Source organism: Trichoplax adhaerens, genomic scaffold (genome assembly GCF_000150275.1).
Source record: "Trichoplax adhaerens TRIADscaffold_6 genomic scaffold, whole genome shotgun sequence".
Lineage (NCBI taxonomy): Eukaryota > Metazoa > Placozoa > Uniplacotomia > Trichoplacea > Trichoplacidae > Trichoplax > Trichoplax adhaerens.
Window position 1 is genome coordinate 2,317,597 of NW_002060948.1, and position 14,782 is coordinate 2,332,378.

Consider the following 14,782-nt stretch of genomic DNA (forward strand, 5'->3'; position numbering starts at 1 on the left):
CTAAAAATCTGGATCTGATTCGTCGTTTGAATCCCAGCTACACGCATCAACATCGACTCTTTCAAATTCAACGTCTAAATCGTACTGGAAAGTATCATCTCCAGGTTTAATTCTATTAGCTTCAAAGGACACGTCCATTTTCTTTTTAATGCGATCTAGTTCGACTTCATCTACTTTATTGAAGTCTTCATTTAGTACTTTTTCATCAACAGTAGTGCTAGCGCGTTTAAATGGGTTATCCTCCTTAATGGCATTGTCATTTGAATTTATTTCAGTCTCCGGTTCTTCAGCCAATGTCAGGTGATTTATTAATTTACCTATCAGTCTTTTTAGCTAAGTTTGAAACGACAGAATAAATTTCATGATTATAATGGTACGATGAAGTATTTATGGAGGTTTAGTAAATGCTATTTTTACAGTTTAGCTGGAAAGTAAAGAAGTATGTAATGAATTTTTGGGTTTTAAAATTGAAGAATCAGCTTACTTGTGATTTTGATATCTTGCTTAGATAGTACGAATTCTTCGATCTTTGCATTAACTGATCGAGTAAATCTTCTGAGCTATAAGCATAAAAGGAGACCATTATGGTGTAGATTAAGGTTAAGTTATTGGCCATGGTATGGATTTTGCAATTAAGTACCTACAAGTATATCCTTTACTAGTTTATATGCTAGTGAACTAAATTAAATATGCTTTGTAATCGGTATTAACTTTACTTCATGCAATAAGGCGTAGCTTTTTATTTAACTTCTACATACTGTAGATTTGAAACTATTTGATAATCAAAAAATTTATGGAAAAGATGATTCAGACGAAAAGATATGGAGTTTAAACAATTTAATAAGTAACATCGAGCTACGTTTTCAAACTTTTTCTTGCTTTATGTATAATAAGATTATTGGTTCAATAAGAATTAACCTTTGGATTATTTAGATTAACGAGGTTGCATATCTAGTCAACATATACGTACTTAGAGCTTGAATTTATTCCACGTATGGGCATAGACCGCCGATGTGTGCTACCTAATCAAAGATCGATAATAATGATCAAGTTTAGAATTTAATAAGCTCAGGAAGTTTTACTCTTTTTACTTAGGACCTGCTAGTAGTCAGGCTGCATTGTGCATAGCTCATAATTTACGGAATCGAAGTCAGATATATGGCTATGATGCCAAAATTGAATGATTTAGAATTTGTAGTTATGAATTTTTCTTTCGTAGTGTCAACTAGTTAATCGTCAATTTAAAATGAAACTTCTCCGGTTAAACTGAGTCTGGCGCATTAAACTAGCTAGCATTTTACGATAATGTTCAGTATATCATTGATTAATATGCGGTCTACTTGTGGCAATGATGATGAGATTAGTGGAAATTGATTGTAAATGGTTGGAATACTGATACGCTATATAAATGATTCATCTTGAACCAATTTAGATGATATTTATTGGTTTAAAATTCGTCCTACCTGTCTCGTCTGATATATAAAAAATGACCAGTGTTGGTGGCGAGTATCGTATTCCACAGTGTTTGACCACTGGCATTTTAAAGGATGAATCAGCTGTAAAATCCAACTTATTTCAGTAATTTATTTCAATCATCCATCAATACCCGATATACGAGCAAATATAAGACAACTATCCAATTCTACACAGTAAATTCAAGCTTGACTTACGATGTTCTTTAGGATAATGGTATACTGTAAGTCTATCGATTTGTTTGGATAGCCACTACTCTAGCTAGCAAATTTGGATGAAATTCAATAGCATTTGCACCAGGATAGAGGTAGATGTAATTAATTCTTCAGAGATGTTTTCATCCTTATCCTACCACTACCACCTAGCCTCCAGTTCATTAGTAATTCTAATTATTTCAATCTAAGAGTAAATAAATTATTATTTTGAAATGATAAATGAACCGACTGAACCGTTAATCTACAGTACCGTACTATCTGGTTACAGTACTAACTGCGGCAGACTCGTACTGTGCACTGTAGCCTAGCAGACTCTCCTGAGTCTGCAGTCCTATCGCGCACTCTCAAATATAAAACACTACAGTAGCTGCTATCAAGCCTTTCAGACTGGCATCTCTATGCTCTGTAGACTAGAGACCGTATAATGTCAAGATATCATTTTGCGCCATTGCTGAAATTCAAGAATTAAATTCAATTTGTTATTTCTGTGTTTGCCTGACTCTACAAGTAACAACCATTTCATAATAGATAATTAACGGCGCTTGTGTGCGTACAAATGTCCCTTAAAAAAATGTTATAGAAGTTTTGCCCTTTCTGTCATATCCTGACACTACAAGTATTAAACATTTCATAATTATTGGCGCTCATGTATGTACAAATGCCTGTGAATAAAATGTTATAAGTTTTGGGGTCTCAGTCTTTGCTTGACTTTACAAAGTAGCAAATATTTCATAATCAAGGTTAACAGTGCTCATGTACGTATAAACGTCCCGGAATAAATTGTTATAAGTTTTGCCGTTTCTGTCTTTGTCTGGCTCTACAAGTAACAATATTTCATAATATAATTAATTAATTAATAATATAATTAACATCGCTCATGCACCTATAACTGTTCTTGAATGAAAGTGCTGTAAGTCTTGCCTTTAAATCGATAGAAAACTATTATTTTTTCATGGTACAGTTACACTGTACACTGATCGCTTCCCTTTGATATGTCATGATCGGTAGACTACATTTAAATAAAACGTATAAAAAATACAAGTCATGAATGTAATTAGGCATATCGCAACCATGCATTTTTGATGAATTTCTGATGCAAAATTGCAATATCGAATGGAAGGGGTCACAACACTAGTGTACAGTAGAATTGCAGTAGCCCGCGAACCGGTAGAAGCTTCTTTCTTTTTATACTCATAGAATTTTTTTGACCTCTTTGGCATTTCCTGCTCTATATGGCTCTAGCACTGAATGTAAATATACAATTGTAAGTAGTATGATCCGTTCAAAGCAAAAAAGAAATTGCTATTACACAACAGTGTGCATTGCCAGTACTCATTGCAATATCCTTCTCATTCACTCCGAATCCAAAATTATTTCATCTCGATCAGACTCCAATCCGAAATCCAATGTTTTTTAATTCAACTGCAATACAGTGTAGGTATGTCGTACACGAATCACGAATGCAGTATGATCTATTTTGAACTTTAAAGTGTATACTACTGTAACTGTACACTGTTATACCATGACACAGCCGGACCCGCTATGCACTGTAGTGTATAGTTAAGTGGACAGGGTTAATTTAAGCTGCCGTTTATTATTTAGATAAAAATACTACAAGATTATTTTAATTAAATATATATTAATTAGAATTTATTATTAGCTCAGTTAACAAGTATCCAGTTGTTATGTATGTACTTCGTAATACTACTTGAGTCAGGTAATAGTCTTGTATAGTGAGTAAATTGATCTAAAGTTTATTAGAAAGCTGGAACGTAACAAAGATAAGATAGATTTAGTGGTTATTCTAAATCTGTAAGCATAAATCAGTGACGTATATTCGTATTTGTAGTAATCGTAAGGTAAGTCAAGTATAAGCACAGAGTGAATGCAGATGTAACAGTATGATTAATGTGAAATTATACCAGTCTCAAGTCGAAAAGAATAGAATAAAAGAACTATTCAGAAAAACTTATTCAAACAACAAAAACATCCGCTAGCATAGTTACAAATCAGGCGCACTTTCCCATGAGTTACATGCATGAAAGTCTATTCTAGGCGAACATGAAACGCGTGCACTTGTGTAACAATAAGCGTGATCACTATATTATGTGCGCGTGATAGTACATAGATGTAGCAATGACATTATGCATGTTAACAACTCTAGATATGCAATATCTATCTAACGTGCTATCATATTGTAATACCACTTTAATCGAAGATAGGATATCAAACGGCCAGATGCGTTGGTTGTCAGGCTCTACATAGGCTATAGCTACTGTAAGCAAGCTAATAATCTGCAGCTGTGCGATCTATATGCTGAACTCGTCTTTGCTAGTTGTCATATCATACTATACTATATTTTCAGTCTACTACATTCACGCTGGAAAAATTTTGTGTCTACCTATAATTCACTGAGATACAAAATTGATAGCTATATCCACAACTAAATTTCGTACTTTAGTGTTCAATCTGTCTTTTGTGTTATTTAGCTATGTAATCAATCTACTGTATTTGCTAATCAAATAAGCTTTCCCTTTGGAATATAGACCACTATTGCAGACCACTATTACAGGGGCGTGGCGAGTCCTCTAAAATGATTGAAAGATGTTCAACTATAGTGTTGCCTTGAGTTATGTCTTTAAATTGTGAAGAAATGTACTTTAAATTTGGCTCCAATTCCATGCAGACAGATCAGTACAACCTTGAGCAATTGGCTCTTGATAGTTTGATTACTTTTTATCGCAGTATTGTATAGTTCTATTTCTTTCAAGTTTGTAATATAAGCTATAAGTCGCTGTTACATGTTTGGTCGATCCAACTATTTTACAAGTCATTTCGTAATATCGGTCTATATTGTCTCGTCGCATAAAAGTTGACCTTAGTAATTGGATCATGCTGCCCTTTTAAAAGTCAACGCTTTGATTATTCATCTTCTAGATGTTGCTCTTTATGCTTTTCCTTTACATTTAGTCTATCCGATAAATCTTCAATATCCTTTACATGTATGATATTAGACCGATTCCGAATACACAAAGTTGAAAAAAGTTGTGCTTCGACAGCGTAATATGGAGTAACATGGAATTGTCCAAGATTGATTTTTTTCGACTTTGTGCATACTGAATCGGCCTAATATATAAGAAACTGGCATTATAAATGCTAAGATGTACATTTATAATTCTATGTTGTATCAGAATGATTTTATCAGCATTATCATAATGCACTCCGTTAATATTTACGTACTTTGAATACTAAACCTTTCCGCTTTATCACTAACAATATCACTCCATGCAATTATACGGACGTGGGCTAGCTTCAATATGAAATTACAAAACGTAGACCATGAATACGAAATCTTTACGTTAAATGAAATCGACTGCTTAATTCCTTTCTACTGTTACAGCGAAGGAATCGGCAAGGATTGTTAGAGAGATATTATATTTTGCGATCTAATGCAATTAAGCAAGCTAAGGTACCATATCTAGTAGTAAATCTTTTAAAATAAAGAGCCTTACACACTTTCATTGCAGAGATTTTCATTATAAGATGGAATACGAAAACAAGAGAATTTTAACCTTAGCCTTTGTCTCATACATTAATCCTGTTTCAAGCTGGTCCGGATGTTAAAGGTTACGTCCTATTTCATTTTGATCAATGTATCTCTCACCGGCATCACAGTATCAAAGTATCAGTTGTGATCGTAGTTATAGATGTCAGTTAATGCAGGAAGTTAAAAAAAATGAACCAACTTCCTGCAGTCAGAATTGTGCTTTTAGGTATGCTAATTAAGATAAGTAGAATTATGCAGAAGTGTCCGTACTCTTGTAAGAGTTTGATTGTTTTAAGTTCTTACTGGTACTTAGAAGATACGAAGCAATCACATGATGTCATTCCCTGAAGTAAAGTATTACTATTCATTACTTTCTATGCTGATAAATACATTCTGATATAGAACATAGGGAAGGTGGCTTTGCTTGCTTACCGAACGAAATTTTTCGGTGTTATTATGAATACTTTACAAAAATAACTCTTTCGTTAAAACTTTTCATATTATTCAAGTGATTGCAACGGTAAAGAAAAACTTGTAGTAATAACCAGGAAATGATCAATTACAAAATTTATAATTATGGCTACCGGCACTAGAAATTTCTGCTCAAATTATGCAAACGGAACATCGGATGATGTAACCAACATTCCATTGGAAATCTTATTTAAACTTAATACTTGTTTTGGGCATAGACTGATGTATGTTCAACTCCTACAGTGTAGTTGGCACAGACAGTACATTCCAATCATTGTTGTCATTTAATATGATCATTGTCTATTATCATTCTACAGTAGTTTATACCAGGAATATTAACCGTCATTTAGCAATTGCGGCGCTATGATTTATTAATTAAAGCGATTGAAGATTGATTGGATATTTTTAAATAATAAAATTAACTCGCGAAAACACCAATATTACAAATTGCCTGTATTCAAGCTGAAAAACTGCAGCTAGGTATTGTAAAAGTAAAGTGCCAGTATGGTATTGGATGTAGGAGTACTGTACTAGTATTAAATTTATATATGTTACGTATATACGAGTGTGCCCTTACGTAATTACGTAAGCAACAGTAAAAATTACTGTATTATGAAAAATATATCGTTGTTTGTCAGTTGTAGACGATCATTTTCTACGGAATCATTTGCTAATAGTCCCGGACTAGGGATAAAGCAGTCAACCACGCGAAGATATTGGAGTTTACTGTCCTGTACTTATTCTTAAGGCACAAAATTTTTCTATTACAGTGCAACAGATATATCCCGTCCATATAGGCTAATAAGAGTTGTATCGTTCCTATTACTGTCGTTTAGTATTTCTTGATAGTCAAATAGCGTAATGTGTTTGCCGCTTCATTCTACCCTGTAAGGTATACGTTACTGAATGGGTAATTACACAAACACCCGAAATTTCGTACTTATTCTTAGGACATACACTTTTTTTTATATCGAGAGAGAGATATCCCGGTATGTAGACTAATAGAGTTGCATAGCTCCTATTGCTGACGTTTACTATTTCTCTAGAGTAAAATAAGGTGATGTATTTACTAGCTCAATCTGTCCTATAATGTATACGTTAATGTATAGACAATTATAAATACACCTGAAATTTCGTTACCAAGGTAATGACCGGTAAGCGATCGGCGCATGTCTCCTTTCAGGTAAACAGTAAATTGCATAGCAAGCGTCCACAATTGCGTTACTGTCAACTTGATTCAAGTTATCTCATTTATAAATAGGAAGAGCACTTGGCTATTATACCTGTATTAGAGTTTTAATGTAATACTGTAGTATTATAGAATTGGATATCATGGCTGGTGATACCGAGAGGCAACCTAATTAATATTCCGTTCCCACGGTCTTCTATTCATGCCTTGTCCTCTTAGCCAATCATTTGCGACTGGCACGTGCCAGACGTACACTACTATTGGTTAACAATGAGGAACATTTATGTTTACCACCATTCCACACTTAGCCACGTATATCATTGACTACATGTATTATGTTAGCAATTGGACTGGATCATTTCTAATAATTCTACAATAATTAACAAGCAAGATTTCTTAATCTTAATCCCTCTTGTTTTCATCTTGTCTACTTTTATTTGATCGACGTCAACGTTGAATCGTTCTTATCATCGGCTTACTAGTTGCCAAGAAATAGCTTTGATTGCAAGCTTATTCATCTCCATTAAAATTCTAATTGAATCTACAGCTCCCCAGTACTGTCTTGAAAGTAGAATTCCATTTACAATACACGACCAAACGAATAAATATGGCAAGCAGACGTGTAAGTGATTGATATGACAGGTTGTTTATCGTAGTCGAAGTGATTCTTATAACTACCGTTAAAATATCAATAGTTCGCGTGTACCGCGCGTGTAACTGAATTATATCAGGTTACCCGTGAATTACTTCAAAGTCTTGACATTTTTAAGTAATATTAGAATATTATGTTTTATTCTAAATAATTTTTATTGACCCTGACTAATATGTTGGATTGATATAATTTAGTCATCGAAACCTCTCATGGAAAAGAGGCGCAGAGCTCGGATTAATGATAGTCTCAGCCAACTCAAAATGCTCATCTTAGAGGCTGTGAAGAAAGATGTACGACATAATTTGTTTATATATCTTAGCGCAATAATTGATAATTCTTGACTAGCTTGCAGAATTATATTTAAATATTGTAATTTAGGCCATATAGAATTATAGTAAAAATCCATAAATTATTATTTTTAGTAATAAAAATATTAAATTTAAAAAAACATCAAATAGCAAATATTATTATTACTATACAGAACTCAAGTTAACGAGATTTCAATATTGCATGATTATATATCTATATTGCGTATATGCATACAGTTAGCTTATATATATATATGCATAGGTATAATTATATAGGCTTTTTAGCTCCATAATTTTGCAGATCTAATCATACTGCTGCCTTAATTTTAATGTCAATGTTATCATTTTAATTAGCCATCGCGTCATGCTAAATTGGAAAAAGCTGATATTCTAGAAATGACCGTAAGATATTTACGCGCGATGCAAAAGCAACAAATAACAGGTAAAAGGGGTATTCCGTAATGGAAAAAATTTATAAATAATTGTTATTATTAATTAAATATATTCTAATGAATTATCAGTCTGTGTTGATCTATCTGTAAAATAACGTTCGTCGATATCGTAAAATTAATGTGATACAGCCTAAAGTTGCTCATTTAGTTTCAAGTTAATATTTTTTGGAATTATATTAATGTATCCTTCCACACTATCTATCATACATAACCATAGTTATAGCTTTGACTGCTAGTTTCATTATATTACATACATATATTATTTACTAAAATACTAAATAAAGTCAGTTTAGATATTATGATCATAATATCTGCCTAATGATAGCATCGATAGATAAAAGCATTAAACGTGAAATTTTGCAGTTAGTGAAGATCTGATTAATTTACTCTTCAATGAGATACTTTCTTACTTAATAGTACTTATATCTAATATATTATTATCTATATAGCTGCAATGAATTCCGATCCTGGCGTCATCAGTAAGTATAGCATGGGCTATAATGAATGTGCATCGGAAGTAGCACGCTATTTACTAACAAATAACAGCATCGATTCTTCGACCAGAGGAGGAATATTATCACACTTAGCAGGTTGCCGTAACGCTCTTAATCAACTTACTAATAGCGACTTAGCACGTCAACAAGTATCTTATCCAAGTTTACCTATGGCTACTGCGAATGATCAGTTAAATATGGCATCTGCTAGCTTCCCAGCTAGTTACGCCGTTCCAACTCGTAATGAAAGAGCAGCTATGATTTTACCAAATCGTTTAGCATGTTCATCTCCTATTATTCCTGTCTACGCAGATTCATTCTATTCTCCTTTAAATCATTCACTTACAGCATTTACCGGTCGCTGTGACGATCCAGTTTGGCGACCGTGGTAGAAAAGATGTTATCTCGACGGCATCAAATGATACATATAAGTAATACTGCACTATATTCGTTGCTTATAAAAGTAATCACTTGTTTCGAATCTCATCAGTTTTATATCGTACTGTGGATCATGTATATTTACAGCGTACATTCTAAACTCATTTCAATCTGATACGATTGATTATCTCATGATTAATAATTATAATTATGAATTATGTTAACTGTAAGTTCTTCATGATGTGGTATAAATTGTATCTTATTCTATTCAGATTAAAGTTAATTATCTATTATGTTTTGATTAGCGATTTGACTGCTTTTGGATTTATACTATTGCTGGCAATGATGCATGTGATACAGCAACACTCTCTGTTGAACCTTCGCTTAACATAAATTATTAAATTTGTATCCTCTTAACTATCGTAATGTATATTGCTTTTGATATTTGTTAAAAGAAAAGATATCGTGATTTTCCTGTGTAATCTCTCTTATTTATTAGACTTGATGATAACTGTATAGGCATTGAGTGCAAATTTGTGTACAAGTTAGTCATCTGCATGATGTACAGGTTAATAAAAAGATCATCGCTTTGTCAATTAGTTTCATAAAATTGGTTATTACGTATCGTAATTATTATAAAAAGACATTCTTCAACGTCGAATTTTCTAGTTTCAATATTAATTTATTGTCCCTTACAGTGATAATTGCTCTATTAGGTGTCGATATTCGATTATAGTACAGTTTTCATATTGGACAAGTTCTACGGTGGAAAATAACACCATGATGCATGCATTCAACTGTAGCCTAAACCTGGAAAATTATAGAAATATTGGTCTATATAGTCTGCCCCTGGTTTTCAGTTCATTTATATGTAGATAATATAATTTTTTATCTTAGTTGTAATCTAATGGAGTTAGAGGTTAATTGCTATGAAAGGGTCTCTTGCGTATTGTAATTTAAAAATATATATTCTCTATTGAAAGACTCATGTTGTGACCTCGTGGCGACACGGATAATTCACGATTATCCGGAGAAGTTCGTGCATTTAATTATATGATGATCAATGCAGACAATTGTGCAATGTGATTAGTAATTAGAACATTAGGAAATAATAGGGTTAAAAATAATTTATTTGTCTATATAAAAGCAAGCTCAGAGATAACCTAAATTTCGATTAAGTGTTAAATGCGAGTTCATAGGTAACTTATCAATTAGATGGCCTAAAATTATCTGCAATTATCCTAGATTAAAGATTGCAAGAATTAAATCTACTGTTTAGGTCTTTTTCTATCTATGTTAGCTAAGACAGATTAAACGCATGTATTTTACATCAATATTAAACATAAAGAAAGATCATGAGAAATGATGGTTTCAATGTAGTTTTAATCGCGGTAAAGACTACGAACCAGAGTAAGCCTATAAGATAAGTGGTACTGCCTTAAATGATCTTATAGTATCCATTATTTTGAACGCCTGCATACATTAATTATGAATTTCAAGTCGAAAGATTTGAAACGAGTTATAGAAGTAGCGCTATGATTGATCGTGTATTTGACAAAACAGTGATCAAATTGCGTAGCAAACTTAAAATTTTTTAATAGCAATGTTAATAAACTGTCCTTTTGCGCATATAGTTTGCCACACAATACAGTAGACACATATGAAGCTTGCACATTCAAATAATTACAATGATTCGTTATTTCAGTATTGTGAGTATACTTAATTTTAGCCTTGAAAGTAACAATATGTTATGGTTTCTGGTGTCAGTAGGGAGGATTGAGATTAAAAGAAAGGATCACCAAGCCGGTACTCTCAATAGATTAATATACGCAAAATTAAAATTTAAATTAGCATAACATTGGTTGTGATCTTTGCACGATTGTTACCAAAATCATTAAGACAATTATTTAAGCTAATATCTTTGTAAAGATTATTTTCTCAATGGCAGCATTATATTGAATTATGTTATTCGCTAAATATTCTGTTACACAGATTCGTAATGACGACAAAATATTTTTCAATGAACTGCTCCTGTAATAGGACCATCCCACTTTTTTAGACGTACGATCATTGCAGTACCGTGAATAGTAATAGTGTAAGAAAAGGTTAGCTGAAGCTCATCAGCCATTGCCATTTTCTCACCTTTTTCATTCATGATGTCCAACGATAAATGATAATTAAGATTTCGGGTTTCCGTTTTACACATTACTTTTAAATTTTTAACTTCAGAACAAAAAATAATTTAGAAAAATCGATAAGTAGATTATTGAGTTTAATCTGATTTAAAATAGCTGAAGTTCAAATGTAGAAAAATTTTATTTGATGGCTTTTTTCTTGTGCTGACTAGTAGAATTTATTAAATCAACTTTATGTATTATCACTGAGTACGATAACGGAATCGTTATTTAGATGGTATTATTTTAAAGTATCTTTCAATCTAGAAAGAAGTGAACCATTTTAATGACCAGAAATTAAATCAAGACTATAATGTGTTAAAGATAAGATAGATAACAATTTAGCGAACAATGCTTAATAGACTTATCTAGATGGTATTACGTTAAAGTATCTTTCAATTTAGAAAGAAAGCGAGCTATTTTGTGGACCAGAAATTAAGTTAAGGCTATAAAGCATTAAAAAAAGATAAAATATCTATAGATAACAATTTAGCAAACGATGTTTATCTCTTATGCCTTCGCGATGATTACATTTAGATGCTTTGTACCTGGAAAATAACGTAACCATACACTCCGTTAATTATTGTAGATAAGAGCACTATATAGTAAGAACGAAAAAAGGGGACGGTGAGATAATTTTAATTGCTATTGTGGAATAAATAAATCAATCATTGATTTTAAGGGATGAGAATGACAAAATTTGGTGAACAATTTTTACTTGTTTTCTCATCATTGACTAGAATTATTACAAGTAAAATTTCAAATTGTCAGTTGAACACTTTATTATGACAATGAGAGAAATTCTACTAATTTTATCCTTTTGTATACCATAGTTTGGCAAACAGGATGGAGGTATGATCTAAAATGTCGATGCAGCAACTTTTAAAAAGTGATCATTTTATGAAACTGTACAGAAATTGTGATATCGAGTGGTTTCGAGTTGCCTCTGGTTCTAAATAACTTAGCCTTTTCACATGTAATCTCCTTAGTAAACTGCAAGTTGATACAACGCGGTGATAATATAATAAGGTACTAGCACATCGAATACAAGGTATTTTATCAGCTGGATTGAATCAATCTACAGCTCTTAAGCGTTATAAATTGATTTATGTAGGTAGTACGTGTTTGGTGAAGAAAAATTTGAGAGTGTCTAACTTGATCAGTTCGAGCTCATAACAATATGGTTGAGATCTTTAACTCAGATTAGATCATCTAATAATCAAATAGAAATTCTAATTGTAACAATTCAACATCAGAATTAAAATCAGTCGTACAATATTATTTTTGATCTGATTCTCTTATTACAAAGGATCAAAACACTGCAATTAAAGATTTCTACCCGGTAAAGTAGTTCCTACTATATTATTTTTTTTAGATACAGAAAATTTGAGATCTATATCCGCTAAAATAAATTTAAAAAATGTTCTCCAGTAAACAAAATTATAGAAAAAATTTTAGTTTCAGAGTATTTCGACTTGAATAAAGCTATAGCTATTGAAAGTTAATCATGTATAGGCAAGCAATTATCATGAAAAATCGGTAAATACTATACAAGTTTGGTAAAACTACAGCAGTACCAAAAGTAGGGACCATAAAACGTGATCCAATTTTTGCAGTCAACTCAAGGCTTAGCTACTAATTTGATAGATTAATTAAGCTAATTTTGTCATATATCATATGTTTCTTTATATTTTAGCAGTTGATACTATGTATTCTATCGAAATTACTATTCTGTCTTGTTAACTCTGCCATGAAAGGTGGCTACTGCTAGATATACATTAGGCAAAAATCTATCTTCAGATGCGACAATGTATTATAAAATTTATATATGTTATGTTATATACCATAGTTACATATGGAATAGTTTGAAAATCGGCTAATATACTTCGATAGCAAAATATGCGAGTAGAGCGAGTGCAATAAATTTACCCTTTCAATGAATGTCGATTATCCAATAATTATGTGCCCAGTTAAATCTCAATCTATATTTATTATCGTAATTAGAAATCGTGCATTTCAATTTTTACTAAAGTAGAATAGATTAAGTGTTATTTAATTGATAATAGTTAATGTACAGTTGATTATTTAATTAAGTCATTAGCTGTGACCGTACCACCTATTACAATAACGGTATTAAAAATATCCTTTTAGGATTAATACTAAAACCTATTGATTTTGCATCTATGCTACCTAGTATTGCTTCTTGATCAGCAGAGTTTTCGTTGTTTAATGTATAATTATTTACATCAACATACCGCTTCTGATATTTACCGTTTGGGTTCGCTGTAGCTTCTGTTGTAATAGAGAGATGAATCAGACACTATTATTCAGTTTTATTATAGTATTACTGGGAAAATGTTGATAATGCTGATAATAATTGATTTCATAACCTCGTTATACTTGACATCAGGCAAGAAATGAATCGCTGTAATAGTTTCGAAGAATTTTAGCTAGAAAAGCAAATGCATAAAGGACGATATTTAGAATACTTACTAATTTAGCTATAATAAATATTAAAGGTTGATTTGTCTTAATCCGGGTTAAATTACATCTATATCTGTATCTATATTCGTTTGTATACAGTGTTCATGAAGTGATATTTAACGAAAAAAGTAGTATACGGGATTTTAGTTCCGTATTATTGAAGCCTGAACGTGCATACGAGGATTATCAAATTTGCATAAATGCTCTCTTTAATCAATAGCTATAGCGAATAAATTAATTTGATAGTAAGTCAATTTTTGATATACACACGTTAGCATATATAGTAAGCCTTTGGAAAATTGACCGAGTTACGCATGTCCGTTAGAGTAAAATAATAGTGATTCGTTTATATATATGAAATATATGGTAACGAGTACAATACATATTATACGTATATATACATATGTTATATATATATGCGTATACACTATCTATGGTGTTTAGACGCAGTTTACAGCCATTTTAGCGAGCGCATCATAAAGATATCTTCGATTATTTAGCATTCGAGTTGGAATACGCTCAAGTGAGGACATAGATAGTAGGCCAAAGGAATTTATTACTATTAACAGGAGGTAAAGATAAACAAATTCTTGATATGTTGACCTATCCTGACATTGTTTTTTTGCTATCTATTGCTAGCTTTGAGACTACGTACAGGCTCTACTTATCCAGGAAATAAAAATAGTTTGATTATAAATATATGTTATTGTCTGCTGTCTCTGAAACATAAGATTGCATCGATGTTCCTGTTTATATCATAAATGCTCGTTCATTGACCGTATAATTTCCGTAATTTTTTTCAATTTCACCGTTTTATTATTACTAGGAATAGGTAGTTACCGAAACTGATTGTTGTAGATAGGAAATTATAGACTGCTGTAGCAATTTAAAGAGTATTTTATGATTCTACTCGTGAAGGATATGTTTCGGTCGCAATAACAGATA

At 32.0% G+C, this 14,782-nt stretch overlaps 2 protein-coding genes across 2 annotated transcripts; one reads left to right on the forward strand and one right to left on the reverse strand.

Moving 5' to 3' along the window:
- Positions 1 to 1,539, reverse strand: TRIADDRAFT_57354 (uncharacterized protein; the record flags this gene model as incomplete). Its single annotated transcript, XM_002113644.1, has 4 exons — positions 1 to 333; positions 485 to 560; positions 971 to 1,022; positions 1,464 to 1,539. The coding sequence occupies 4 exons, from the start codon at positions 1,537 to 1,539 to the stop codon at positions 1 to 3; spliced, it is 537 nt and encodes a 178-aa protein (XP_002113680.1).
- A 5,963-nt stretch (positions 1,540 to 7,502) lies between these two features.
- Positions 7,503 to 9,193, forward strand: TRIADDRAFT_57355 (uncharacterized protein; the record flags this gene model as incomplete). The annotated part of the gene is made up of 3 exons (XM_002113285.1): positions 7,503 to 7,517; positions 8,210 to 8,297; positions 8,757 to 9,193. The coding sequence occupies 3 exons, from the start codon at positions 7,503 to 7,505 to the stop codon at positions 9,191 to 9,193; spliced, it is 540 nt and encodes a 179-aa protein (XP_002113321.1).
- Between the last annotated feature and the right edge of the window lie 5,589 nt (positions 9,194 to 14,782).